The sequence below is a fragment of the Coenobita brevimanus genome, chromosome 53 (genome assembly GCF_032717465.1).
Source record: "Coenobita brevimanus isolate Jiangsu-jjx chromosome 53, ASM3271746v2, whole genome shotgun sequence".
Lineage (NCBI taxonomy): Eukaryota > Metazoa > Arthropoda > Malacostraca > Decapoda > Coenobitidae > Coenobita > Coenobita brevimanus.
Window position 1 is genome coordinate 41,937,482 of NC_137006.1, and position 13,759 is coordinate 41,951,240.

At 40.8% G+C, this 13,759-nt stretch overlaps 2 protein-coding genes across 3 annotated transcripts in view; one reads left to right on the plus strand and one right to left on the minus strand.

Annotated features, from left to right (window-relative positions):
• LOC145400670 (putative protein MSS51 homolog, mitochondrial) overlaps nucleotides 1-13,759 on the plus strand; it is a 498,420-nt gene that overhangs the window by 350,764 nt on the left and 133,897 nt on the right. The gene's annotated exons all lie outside the window — the stretch shown is intronic.
• LOC145400668 (uncharacterized) overlaps nucleotides 1-13,759 on the minus strand; it is a 58,511-nt gene that overhangs the window by 33,437 nt on the left and 11,315 nt on the right. The window contains exons 4-8 of the mRNA XM_080273102.1: nucleotides 12,994-13,094; nucleotides 11,087-11,190; nucleotides 8,043-8,305; nucleotides 5,899-5,981; nucleotides 3,923-4,080 (exon numbers count right to left, since the gene is read on the minus strand). Coding sequence (XP_080129228.1) covers nucleotides 3,923-4,080; nucleotides 5,899-5,981; nucleotides 8,043-8,305; nucleotides 11,087-11,190; nucleotides 12,994-13,094 — 709 coding nt within the window. The remainder of the gene's footprint in view (nucleotides 1-3,922; nucleotides 4,081-5,898; nucleotides 5,982-8,042; nucleotides 8,306-11,086; nucleotides 11,191-12,993; nucleotides 13,095-13,759) is intronic.

A 13,759-nucleotide genomic window follows, 5' to 3' on the forward strand; every position in this document is an offset into this window, starting at 1 on the left:
AGCATATCCACACTCAGATCACTCGCCGCTCCATTCAGTCACTTAAAGACAACACACAGCTGCATGCACGGCCTCCTGACATCCACCCTTCTGAATCCTATCTTCCTCATGAGGACAGGGTCCACCTGGCCAGGCTGAGATGTGGGCAAAATCCAGCCCTCTTAAGCTACCAGAAGAGGCTGGATGACTCCATCGCTGATGCCTGTCCAGGATGCAACACAGCACCCCATACTATTAAGCACATTATGGAAGACTGCATTGCACACAATCACCTACGCCAACAACACAACATACACTTTTTGAGAGCTCTGTGGGAAAGCCCGGTCTCGGCCATGGCCTTCCTAAGGGGATCGGGGCTGTTCGGCCAGACTGCCTAGGGAACAACTACTAGTACTACTACTATACGCATCACTTTGGTGTATGTGTCACTTAGCACTTCAGTATCAATATTTTACAGACATTATCTATCTATCTATCTATCTATTGCCAGACGCCTCAATCCCGTTTGGGGTGGCCACAAACAAATCGCCTCCAAGTCGCCCTGTCCCCCGCCATTTCACTGCCCTGCTCCCAACTCACACCCCCCTCTCTCATATACCTCTCCACCCCATCCCTCCATCTCATCCTCGGTCTCCCCCTCCCTCTTCCACCCTCCACCTTACTCATATACACTCTCTTCGTCAGTCTTTCACCCTCCATCCTCTCCACATGGCCAAACCACCTCAGTGTGTTCCTCACAACGCTTCCTATCACATCCACATCCACACCACAACGCTCCTTTATATCCTCATTCGTCAGCCTGTCTCTCCACGTGACTCCACAGGCTCCTCTTAAATAACTCATTTCCACTGCTCTCACTCTTGACTTGTGTCCTTCCAACAATGTCCAAGCTTCAGTTCCGTATGTTAGAGTTGGTATCAAAATACTGTCATGTAATAACTTTTTTACTTCCATGCTCACTTCCCTGTTTCTTATCACTGCTTTCAAGGAACCAGCAACCTTTCTTCCCTGCTGTACCCTTTCAAGCACTTCACCCTCCAAACCTCCATCCTTACTCATCACACTACCCAAATACTTAAACGTACTCACATTTTCCAATTCCTCACCATCCAACCTCGCTGTATATTCACTGACTTCACCTCTCTCAAAGACCATCACTTTACTCTTCCCTACATTCACCTTTAGGTTCCGTTTCTTACACACTCTCCCAAACTCATCCACCAAGCCTTGCAGCTCCCCTTCGTCTTCACTCAACAACACAGTATCATCTGCAAACAACAGTACAGGGAGTTTCCAAACACTATCCTCTCTCACCAGGGCCACTCCAACATCCACTACCCTACCTTGTACCTCTTTTATTACCCCATCCATGTACAGATTGAACAACCATGGAGACATGACACATCCCTGTTTCAAACCAACTTTCAAAGAGAAAAATTCACTTAGTTCACCATCCACACGCACTGCAGCCTTCGCACCATCGTACATACTCTTCACAGCATTCAACAACTTCCCATCTACTCCATATATTCTTAACACTTTCCACAATCCTTGTCTATCCACCCTGTCATATGCTTTCTCCAAATCCATGAAAGCCGCATACAACTTCTTTCCCTTCTCTAGAAACTTTTCCACTAAAGATCTAAGAATGAATATCTGATCTACACAACCTCTTCCCTTCCTAAAGCCTCCCTGTTCTTCTCCAACTAATTTCTCTGTTCTTTCTCTAACTCTGTCTATAAGTATCCTACCATACACTTTTCCTATTATACTAAGAAGACAAATGCCCCTATGATTACCACACACTTCTTTTTCCCCTTTTCCTTTGTACAAGGGAATAATTATACCTGACTTCCAATCCTCCGGGACTCTACCTTCCTCCCAGGCCAATCTGCACATCTTCCACAGACATTATAATATATAATAATGTTATACTGAACAGTGAAAACTAGTCACCGATAGTAAATAATGCTAAACTCAACAGCCCTCTAACTATCACCCAACTGCTTTAACATCATGTATTTCAAAAGTTTTTGAGTCTATTCTTAACAAAAATAAATTTTAAAGCATCTTTCCAATCACAGCTTCCTTTCTGATCATCAGTATGGGTTCTGCCAGGGACTCTCCACTGGTGATCTTCTCACCTACCTTTCAGACTCCTGGTCATCCTCCTTTCAGGACTATGGAGAAAGCTTTGCCACTGCACCTGACACCTCAAAGGCTTTTGATCAAGTCTGGCATAAATCTTTAAGTTTCTAAACTACCCCCTTACGGCTTCTATCCTTCTATCTGTGCCTTCATCTCTTGCTTCCTTTCTGGTCGTTCTACAGTATAGCTGCTGTTGTAGATGGCCACCATTCTTCTCCTAGAGCTATCAATAGTGGTGTTCCTCAGGACTCTGTCCTATCCCCAACTCTCTTCCTTTTATTCATCAATGACTCTCTAAGCTGTACATCTAACCCTATCCACTCATACGCTGATGATTCCACCCTTCACCTCTTCATTTGCTTCCTGCAGCATCCATTTTAGCAGTTACTTCAGTAAACAAGGGATGAGGCAATGGCACACGTAATGTCTGACTTGTTTCATATCTTTGATTGGGGTAAAATAACCTTGTTGTTTTTAATGCATCCAAAATTCAGTTCTTACTTCTATCAACCTGACAAAATCTTCCACAAGAGAACCCATTAATTTTTAACAATAGCCAGCTCAATCTTGCATCAACTTTAAATGTACTTGGGGTTTCATTCTCTCAGGATTTATCTTGGAAAGAACACATTACCTCTCTTGTAAAATGTGCTTCCAAGAGATTGGGTGTGCTAAGCCGACTTCGTACCTTCTTTACCCCTGCACAGTTGTTGACTTTATACATGGGTTTTATTCACCCCTGTGTAGGGTACAACTCTCATGTGTGGGGAGGTTCACCATGCACAGCTGTTCTCAACAGGGTGGAGTCAAAGGCTTTTCGTCTCATTATTCTCTTCCTCTTACTGGCTCCCTTCAACCTCTGTCTCTTCGCCGCACTGGTGGTGTGAGGAAGATTCAACCAAGATCACGGTAGTGGTGCATGTCATGGCGGTGGTTACTTCCTCCACCTCATTCTCCTCACCAGCACTAGGAAGATCACAAGCCAGATCTTCATCTCATCATTCAGTCTTTCTTCTGGATCATCAGTATCACCAAATTCACTATATTCCTTGCCACTTTCACCAGGACCAGACAGAAGCCCTGGATACTTTGAGAGTGTAACAAGTTGGGGATGGTCGTTTCAAGCGTGGTGTGGTTGCTTGTTTGGCACTTTTTTCTTTTCCTCGTATCACTTTCACTGGCAGGTATATATTTTTGCATCTGTCCCATACAAACTGTAGCACCTTTGCTCTTCATTCAAACAGGCCGCAACTTATGAAATAGAATTGGGGATTTTTAAAGTAACAACACAGTCAGTCGATAGCTCTTTTCTGAAGGAATGTAGCAGTTATGGGGTTAAAAACTAAATGAAACAAAACGATCTTCTGAAGCACCTACAACATCATGTCTCACCAATTTCTCAAATTAATGTATGGTGGTGAGATCCGCATCAGGGTAAAATGGTCTCAATGGGAAGGGGAGAAAATCCAGAGCAAGTTCACTAGACTCACTGGGGACACTTGAGAAAAAGGTCAAAGATGAAATCTCTTCACTTCCTGTGCCACTACAGGTATGAGGCTACTTGCAATAATGTAGAAGTGTTGTAGATATCATTAAAATTCTAAACCTTTTATGACAGCCAGGGAAAATTGGGTAGTATTTTTCATTCCAGTCCCTGATCCTATCCATATTTCCTAATTTATGCTGCAACAGGGTGAGTATGGTTTGACATGAAAAGAAGAATATGAAGCAGGAAATCTAATCAAATGTCATTCTCAAAACTAATTTCAGTTACTTGTGAAGCAGGTATCTCCCCTTGTGTAGGAAGCCCTTGCCACATAAGTCACACAGCCACTTTGCCTTCTTTTTGGCTCCGCGTTTCTTCCTGAAGAGTGTGGGCTCACTGAATGATGCCTTAGGGGGCATGTTTACTGGCTCACCCACTGTTGTTATCTGTGTAAGAAACAAGTCAGTCAATCAACCAGTCACCTTAGGCATACTGTAGTAACAAGTTTTCATCCAAAGCTCCTTTCCCACCCTAGAGTAGGGTGGTATTGTCCAGGCAGCAAGAAAAATCTTGACAGAATGAGATACTAATCTAAGTTTGCCCAACTACACAGGATACACTCCATTTCACTAACTACTCAAACCCTTACAATCCTGGCTCCACCTGACAGGTACTATCATCAACTAAACTCCTATTACCTCTCCTGCCTTCCTCCCCATGAGCTTTAAAATTAGTGTCTTGAATCTGACACAAATGACACTTATGACACAGATCTGTGGTCAAATAAAACAAAAGCTGTCAGCTGCTGCAGAACTATGAAACTTATTTTCAAAGCCCATGGACAGAGAAGCGGAAGTGACGAAACTTTTGTTGGTGAGTATACAACTTTTTCCACATGTAAATTCACATTCACCTATCTGACAGAGTCAATCATGTGACTATCAAGTTAAAAAGGGGTTCTAAGCCCTGGTCATACACCCCACAAAACAAATGGATACATTCCTCCATACAACAGACACACAAAACAAATCAATTAATCAACTAGTTGGCTCAAGCCCTATACTGTATAGCAACAGATACATACATAAAAGAAATCAGTCAACTAACCAGTCAGCTGAGGCCTAATGTAGCACCAGATGTGTATACACAAGAAGTCAATCAAGCCAGTTACTTTAGGTATTATATAACCCCCCCCACACACACACACACGCATCCACGCATGCACACCCCCACCCACTCACGCATGCGCGCACATGCACACATGCATTCAGAGGAGAAACTATCTATCTATCTATTGCCAGACGCCTCAATCCCGTTTGGGGTGGCCACAAACAAATCGCCTCCAAGTCGCCCTGTCCCCCGCCATTTCACTGCCCTGCTCCCAACTCACCCCCCTCTCTCATATACCTCTCCACTCCATCCCTCCATCTCATCCTCGGCCTCCCCCTCCCTCGTTCCCCCTCCACCTCACTCACATACACTCTCTTCGTCAGTCTTTCACCCTCCATCCTCTCCACATGGCCAAACCACCTCAGTGTGTTCCTCATAACGCTTCCTATCACATCCACATCCACACCACAATGCTCCTTTATATCCTCATTCGTCAGCGTGTCTCTCCATGTGACTCCACAGGCTCCTCTTGAATAACTCATCTCCACTGCTCTCACTCTTGACTTGTGTCTTTCCAACAACATCCAAGCTTCACTTCCATACGTTAGAGTTAGTATCACAAAACCATCATGTAGTAACTTTTTCACTTCCATGCTCACTTCCCTGTTTCTTATCACTGCTTTCAAGGAACCAGCAACCTTTCTTCCAGTAACTTTTTCACTTCCATGCTGACCTCCCTGTTTCTTATCACTGATTTCAAGGAACAAGCAACCTTTCTTCCCTGCTGTACCATTTCAAGCACTTCACCCTCCAAACCTCCATCCTTACTCATCACACTACCCAAGTACTTAAACGTACTCACATTTTCCAATTCCTCACCATCCAACCTCGCTGTACATTCACTGACTTCACCTCTCTCAAAGACCATCACTTTACTCTTCCCTACATTCACCTTTAGATTCCGTTTCTTACACACTCTCCCAAACTTATCCAGAGGAGAAACAGTGTTTAAAAATAAATCATGAAAGTTTAACCCTAGGTAGAGTATCCAAAAAACTGAAAATGGCACAAAATTATGATGTTGCTCACAATTCTTGTAAACTTTGCTAAAAGTGTATGAATATATGTATATATAAATCTTCATAGTACAATACCTGTATAGAACTGATGGCCCGGTTTGCAAATTTTTCTTTGTTCTCTCCTAGTTCCTCCATCCCACGTAAGGTTATATTACCATCTAGTGAAGGAGAAAGAGAATTAATACAAATGCATCAACATTGTTTTAACAATATGCAGTTTATTCATAATGCTTAATTTTAAAAGGCTTTTGACATGCTTGCATGTGGAAGCCTTATTCACTCTGATGCAATGTCAATCCAACGTATGTGTTCAAATTTAATTAAATGTCATCATCCAAACAGAATTTTTCACATTTTCCTTTGCTTGCGTGCAAAGGTTCTTAATCTCACAGAGGTGAGTAGAGTTTTTTCAATCAAGTATATGCTGTCAGGGAAATAGGTTGGTATACAGTAAAACCTCCTAAATCTCAACATCCCATTTCCAAAAACCTCCACTCTCCAATATAATTTTTCATGGAATAGGAGGGTATCAATATCATCTGTCCTTGCATAGTCAATGCATTTTGAAGACAAAATTTTTTGTGGACTAGTATAACAGATGATATACCATAAATATTTCACTCCACTTAACTCTCTCGTTTCCAATCGACGCAAGCTGCTTCCAACCGCGAGTGAGTACTTAAGACACAGTCCTGGGTGCCCAAGGTCACACACTGAGCCCCCCCCCCCCATCACCATGCTATTCCCGCACACTCAATAGTTCATATCAATTTATCCTTACACCCTTATTTATGCTTCGATAATCGTACTTTTTTTTCACTGTAATCCTGAATAAATGTACTTGCTTATGGTGTTGGAAAAAAAGATCAGCCGAATGTAAATTATTCCTTAATTTATTTTTTTTACTTCAGTTGTTTTCAGTTTTTTCTTGTAGAAATATAATTATTATGGTAAATGTTACTGAGAAAATGTTATAGGGAATTTATTTGGCTACATTTTGGTGTATAAAGAAGTACTGTAGGTCAATTAGGGCCGATTTTACAGGGCATGAAAGGAAATTATCTTACACCCAAGCAAGGCTCATAGCACACTGACTAGGGCAGTGGGGCAATGCTGGGTGTGGAGTGGGTTGAGCGTGGTGGAGGGATACATGGGGATGCAAGTAGTGCTTTGTTCTCACCCAGAAATGGACGCAAAATCATTCCATAACCAAAAAAAACAGGGGCCATTTCATTCGATGCAATCAGCATCAAAAGGTAACGAGCAGTTGAACTGTGTACAGATGCACAAGAGTGCATGAATTTGCACCACAACCATAAACACCAAATGGTTAATGTTCATGTTACAGCAGGCTATTTCGTACATGACCTTCCCATAGTTACCACTATAATACTGCTTTCCTAACTACTGTATTGTTTTCCATAAAGCCTTTGGAATCAAGCATTTCAGATTTGAATGTTTGCTTTGTACTACCCTCGTATGTGCTTAACTACAATGCAGCCTCTAAAACTTGAAGTGCTTGTGTCCAAAAAATATTTGAACTTTTGAAAAATCTAAACTTTAAGGAAAAGTATTTATATGGCTATCCTTGTCTTAATTCTCATGGTTTAGACATGTTTCTGACAAAGGCATTGTAGTATAGGCTAACAAACTTGCTTCAGGCATCCTATTTTTCCAGAATTTATAAAACACTACCATTTATCTTTTATCTCTGTTAACTCAAGGTAATGGTATTTATCTGTACAATACTCATCACTAACCATGAAGTATTTTTCATGCGTATTTCTCTACCTCTTCTTCTGTATGATCACTTGTTCTGGAACACTTTGCAGTTGTATTCATATTTAACGTCGATCAATAAGTTGTAAGGGAAAACACTTTTGCATTCATTTATTTATGTATAAACAAAACTACGCGAATATAAAGTAAGACCTCCCTAAGTCGGCATAATAGGAGCTGAGGCCTTGCCAACTTGGGCGAACTGCCAACTTATGAGAGTCACCTCTTCTGCCCCTCCCCCCAAAAGATCGCTTAACATGTCTGCAAACAGTAGTATAACCACACTTAAATTACTGTACATTTAATCTCACTTAACATATGGGATAGCCTGATGCATCATGCCTCTCCCCTCGTTCCTGCTTACCCCACTTCCCTCCTCCTTTCTCCTTCCTTTACACTCACCCCACTTCTCTCCTCCTCATTTCCTCCTTCACACTCACCCTCCTGGAAGTTAACCTCAATGTTGACTGAAACTGGCATGTCTGACGGGGCCTCAGGAGCATCTGGGGCAATAACTATGCTGGCCCCATCATCCCTAAGTGGATCCAGGTCAGACGCCTCTTCCTTGGTGATATAGTGGTGTTTATAGTCCAGATCTCTCATGTCATCCTCGCCTTGTTCCTCCATCTCCAGTTCCTCCTTGACAACTCCAGACTCACTCAGCAGCTTCTCAAACTCCCGCCCTGCAATTGTATCTCGGTACCTGTGGAGAAAGTAAAACATTAACAGCTACATCTCAAAAAATATTTGCCAAAATAGAATAATAAAATTATATATGCTTATGGCACATACCTTCAGCTTTCTCCTGGAATGATTGTTGAGCCTTCGTCAGTTACCGTAGGACTTGTGGAGACCTCTGAAGTAGGGTAATGAAGTCTCCACTTTACACTTCCCGACAACCCGTAATATGATTACCACAGCCAGATACAAACACTATAAACACTATTCTACAATTTTCAAGTAGTTTGGGATCCATAGTAAAAAAAAAAAAAAAACTGTGAAAGCAATGGAAATTACGAGCGCGTCTGATCGTCGCACTGGCACTAGTTCACTCTTAGTAGTCTGTCATTTATTATTCATAAAACCCCTCACACTTTATATTTCTATTACTATATAACACTTATATATATCTACAGTCTTTATTCATAAGTTTCCTTCAGTAGTATTAGTTTATTGTCACTGTAGGGATTCAATTTCTTTCAGTAAAATACGTAGCATTCACTTTCTCGTCCTGTATACTGGCATTGAGAGTGAATGTCACTTTCATCTTCACTCTCATAACTCATAGCATTCAGACATGCTAGAGTGAAACTTTCACTTTCATTACTCCTAGGGTATATACTCGTATTCTTATAATACTACTCATTTACATTTCTATTTACGTTCTCTATTTTATTTACGTTATTTACATTTCTATTTTATTTACACTGTGTTGTGCACTGTCACTTGAAATAACTTATAAAACTATTTTCCATTGTTCACGTATATGTACATTCATTACTTTCACTCGCTGTTTACACATTATTTACACATTATTTACAATTCCACTTGCACTGTTTTACTCAATAGAAAGATCGTAGTCACTCTTTTATCAATTGTCAGCCCTTTACCTCTTTCCACACGAGTTTTAGTAGGGGGTAAAGGTCACAGGGCCATTTGCATGGGGGTGAAAAAAAGCCTTGAAGTCAGCAAGAAGAAACATACGTACTCTCGCTTCGGAAGTTGAGAGTAACCTGATAACGGAGGGCCAGCTGGAGGCCTGCTAAGGGGTTATTCAGAGTTACCAATATTACTTCCTGAAACAGCTAAGTCTAGCACTGATATGACTGGCAGGAAATCTAGACAATACATTATAAATTTGGTAGTTCCAGGTGAATGTAAATATCACTTAGGCTTCTCCCTTCCCTCCTTACATGTATATTTATTTCGAAAATAGATTAGAGGCCTACTTGGGAGATATATATTCAGAGCTACCAATGTTAGATCTTGAAACATCTTTGTTTAGCACTGATATGATTGGCAGGAAATCTAGACAATACATTATAAATTAGGTAGTTCCAGGTGAATGTAAATATCACTTAGGCTTCTCCCCTCCCTCCTTACATGTATATTTATTTCGAAAATAGATTAGAGGCCTACTTGGGAGATATGTATTCAGAGCTACCAATGTTAGATCTTGAAACATCTTTGTTTAGCACTGATATGATTGGCAGGAAATCTAGACAATACATTATAAATTAGGTAGTTCCAGGTGAATGTAAATATCACTTAGGCTTCTCCCTTCCCTCCTTACATGTATATTTATTTCAAAAATAGATTATAGGGCATATTTCAAGGGGGAAAAAACAGCGAAAATTAGCGAACGAGTGCACGTGAGGTGTTGTCAGGTGATAATTAGCCAATTCCAGGTGTTTGGCACTCTCACTTACCTTATTTCTTTCTTGTATATATTATTTGGTATAAGAATAGGACATAGGGCTTATTTCAATGGATGAAATCAGTGAAAAATTCCAGGGAAGATTTACTTAGCGTAGCACGGCTGGGCAGGCGAGAGGATAGGGTAATGGAGGGGGGGTAGGGAGGGGAGTCAAGAATGGGGAGAAATGGCTAAATTGTCAACAATGGATGGGAGTACAGATGAGATTAGGAGTGCTGACTAGTGTTGGACATTGGCAGTACTGATAGATGATACAAGCCCCCACTTGGAAGCCCGGGTGAATTCAAAATAACACAGAATCACAAAAGCGACGCCCCGCGGTATGATCCCTTGCTCCCAAGCATCACGAAAGTGACGCCCCGCGGTTAAGGGGTTAAGGACGTGTATAAAAGAAAAAGAAAGGAGGGAAAAAATGGAAGAAAAAGAAGGAAAAAAAAAAGTGGGGGAAGGAAAAGATGAGATGAGCATGAGAAGGGGTTCTGGTAGGGAGAGTCACGAGATGATTAAACCTTGAATTAGATGACGTATGTTATTAAGCTGCTACTTCCAGACAATTTTACAGGCCTCGCTTACTTTTGGGGTTACTGAAGACTAAACCTAACCTCTCTATAAACAGTAAATGTCTCTCCTAAGCTGAATAAAATCATCTGGAGATATCATGACTGCAACATAAAAATACATCTCATGAGTTAAGTGGTTAAATGTGGATAAATAAAGAATGGAAAGTAACAAGATAGAACAGAATGAGAGAGAGAGAGAAGAAGGGAACATACATGGGAATATAATGAAACAAAAGGAGGGAGAGAAAAGAGCAGATGATAACACAAAGAAAAATGGATAGTAAAAACAAATGGTACAGAAAATGAAAGAGCTAAAGAATGAAGGAAGGGGAAGTCATGGATAGTAAAAATGAAATATGATTAACTGTACTGCTGATGATGTATTTAAGCATTGATCCTATGAAAGATGTGATGCCAGTAAATCTAATTTTTTCACTGACTGACCTCCAGCTACGAGTACTTTTAGTTCTGAGATGCATTATAATACCTTGAGGGGAGACTAGCCTTCCTGCTAGACCTCCGAGGACCATCTCTGGTCTCCTCTGTCTCCAGGCCTGCCATTTCCTCCTTCACTACTGGTTTTGGGGGCCTCTGGAAAAAAAAATAAAATAAAGTAAAAAATAAATTGTTCTCAGTTCTCAAAGCCATCATCTTCATCACTCTCATCTTCATTGTTATTTGTCATCATCATTATCACCATCATTATCATCATCACCACTATCATTATTGTTGTCATAATCATCATCGTTGTTGTTGCTGTCACAATAATCATCACCATTACTGTTGCTAGCATCAGAAAAAATGAGATGACAGCTGGCAGTGGGAAGTATATATTTAAAAAGTTAAGGAAAGGCTTCAATGTTAAGGTCCACAGGAGTTGGGTGAGAGGTAGAAGTAAAGAGGTGCCAGAAAGGCAGACCAAGGAAGACAAGGAATGAGGTGGTATGTGTTAACATTAGGTTTTCAGGTATCATAAGAGAGGTGAAACAGAACAGAAGAACGTGGAATGCTATAAGGTGAACTCATATGACCTACGCTGCATGGAAAACATAAATTAAACCAAAAAGGATCATAAATGATGCCTGTCTTTGTCTAGCCTTTGATTTTTTCTTTGAAAAAAATATATACCAGGTAAATAAATAATCCTTTATCAAACTCAAAGAATGTATATCCTGCACTAAAATTTTTGTTGTAAACCAATCCCATACTGTACAGCTATACACTGCAACAAAATTCTCCAAATAAGAAAGAAAACCTTCGCAATATTCAACCAAACACTGTCTATTCATTTAATGACTGTTTTCAGACCATTATTTCCAGTTTAGGGGTGATACTTGGTTTTATGAAGTCTGTATCTAAGCTCTACATTCCAGAAAGTATATTTAAAGCTGAATAATATGTTTTGGTGATAAATCAATCTGTCAACATACTGAAGGGCTTAAGTGGGTAATAGGAGATAGGCTGTCACTATTACCATGAGATAATTATGCTAAAGGAGAAGAAATGGATAACAAAACAAAGTAAAATAGCAGATCTATCTATCTGTCTATTGCCAGACGCCTCAATCTCGTTTGGGATGGCCACAAACAAATCACCTCCACGTTGCCCTGTCCCCCGCCATTTCAATGCCCTGCTCCCAACTCACACACCCCTCTCTCATATACCTCTCCACCCCATCCCTCCATCTCATCCTCAGCCTCCCTCTCCCTCTTCCCCCCTCCACCTCACTCACATACACTCTCTTCGTCAGTCTCTCATCTTCCATCCTCTCCACATGGCCAACCACCTCAGTGTGTTCCTCATAACGCTTCCTATCACATCCACATCCACACCACAATGCTCCTTTATATCCTCATTCGTCAGCCTGTCTTTCCATGTGACTCCACAGGCTCCTCTTAAATAACTCATTTCCACTGCTCTCACTCTTGACACAAGTCAAGAGTGAGAGCCATTAAAAGTGTCCTTGGTGACTCATCATTCAAACATTTAAACTTTTGGATTCTACCACATACAGTACAGAATACTATTCAGACACAGCCTTACATCATCAGTAAATACCTGAAAACAAATGAACACGCACATATGCATGCACGCACACATGCACGGGAGCATGCACACACACACACACACACACACACACACACACACACACACACACACACACACACACACAAATCATCTCTCCCAATGTACAAACCCAGTTCCACTGATCTCCTCCCTCTGGAACTGGTCAGCTCTCTCTGTCACAAGTCTGCTTGCTCCAAGCATAGCATATCATAATGCTGTCCAAGAACAAGAGTTTTAAAAAAAAGAGTAAAGACGGGCCAGAGAGAGAAAGGAAAAAAAAAAAAATGCAATTAATATCCAATGAGCCACAAACAGCAATGTACTCACTTCTCCTCGTCTAGGTCTGCCTCGCTTCTTTTTAACAGGCTGCCCTCCCACTGCCACACTCATAGCATGGTTCTCTGCAAACACCTTTGACACCTCTGGACCTGCAATGTTACACCAAAAGAACAGCTAGCTACACATAAGTATTTAATCTCAGGTCTATATTCTCATTCACTCAGCAGGCTTCCTTGCACCTTTTCCACACTACACATTAAAACCTTTTTCAAATCAAACCAAACATTAACTTTGTCTTATATGGGTATGATATTTATATCAGTTGAACACTGACATAGTTTGCAAATGAGTATAACACAGGAAAATACTAATGTGCAATGTGAAGAAATGAGCTGCTAAGGAAGAAATGCCAGGCAGCTTCCTAACCCAGTGAGAATGATGGTCCTACACAGTTTGCAAATGAGTATAACATACAAGAAAATACTAATGTGCAATGTGAAGAAATGAGCTGCTAAGGAAGAAATGCTAGACAGCTTCCTAACCCAATGAGAATGATGGTCCTTAGTATATTCTGCAACACTATACTGCAAACAGTTTATGGCCACTATATCAGGTGATCAATGGAATTAAAATAAGCAGGTGGATTGGCCTAAAAAAAAAAAAAAAAAAAAAAAAAAAAAAAAATCTGCTTTTTCCAAATGATGCTGTTATTGTGCATAATGGAAGTGTACATGAAGCTGAAAGTGTGGGTGGGCAATCTGATGGGAAAGATGCATAGAGGTAAATTCATAACATATGAAAGAAGCACTGGCAC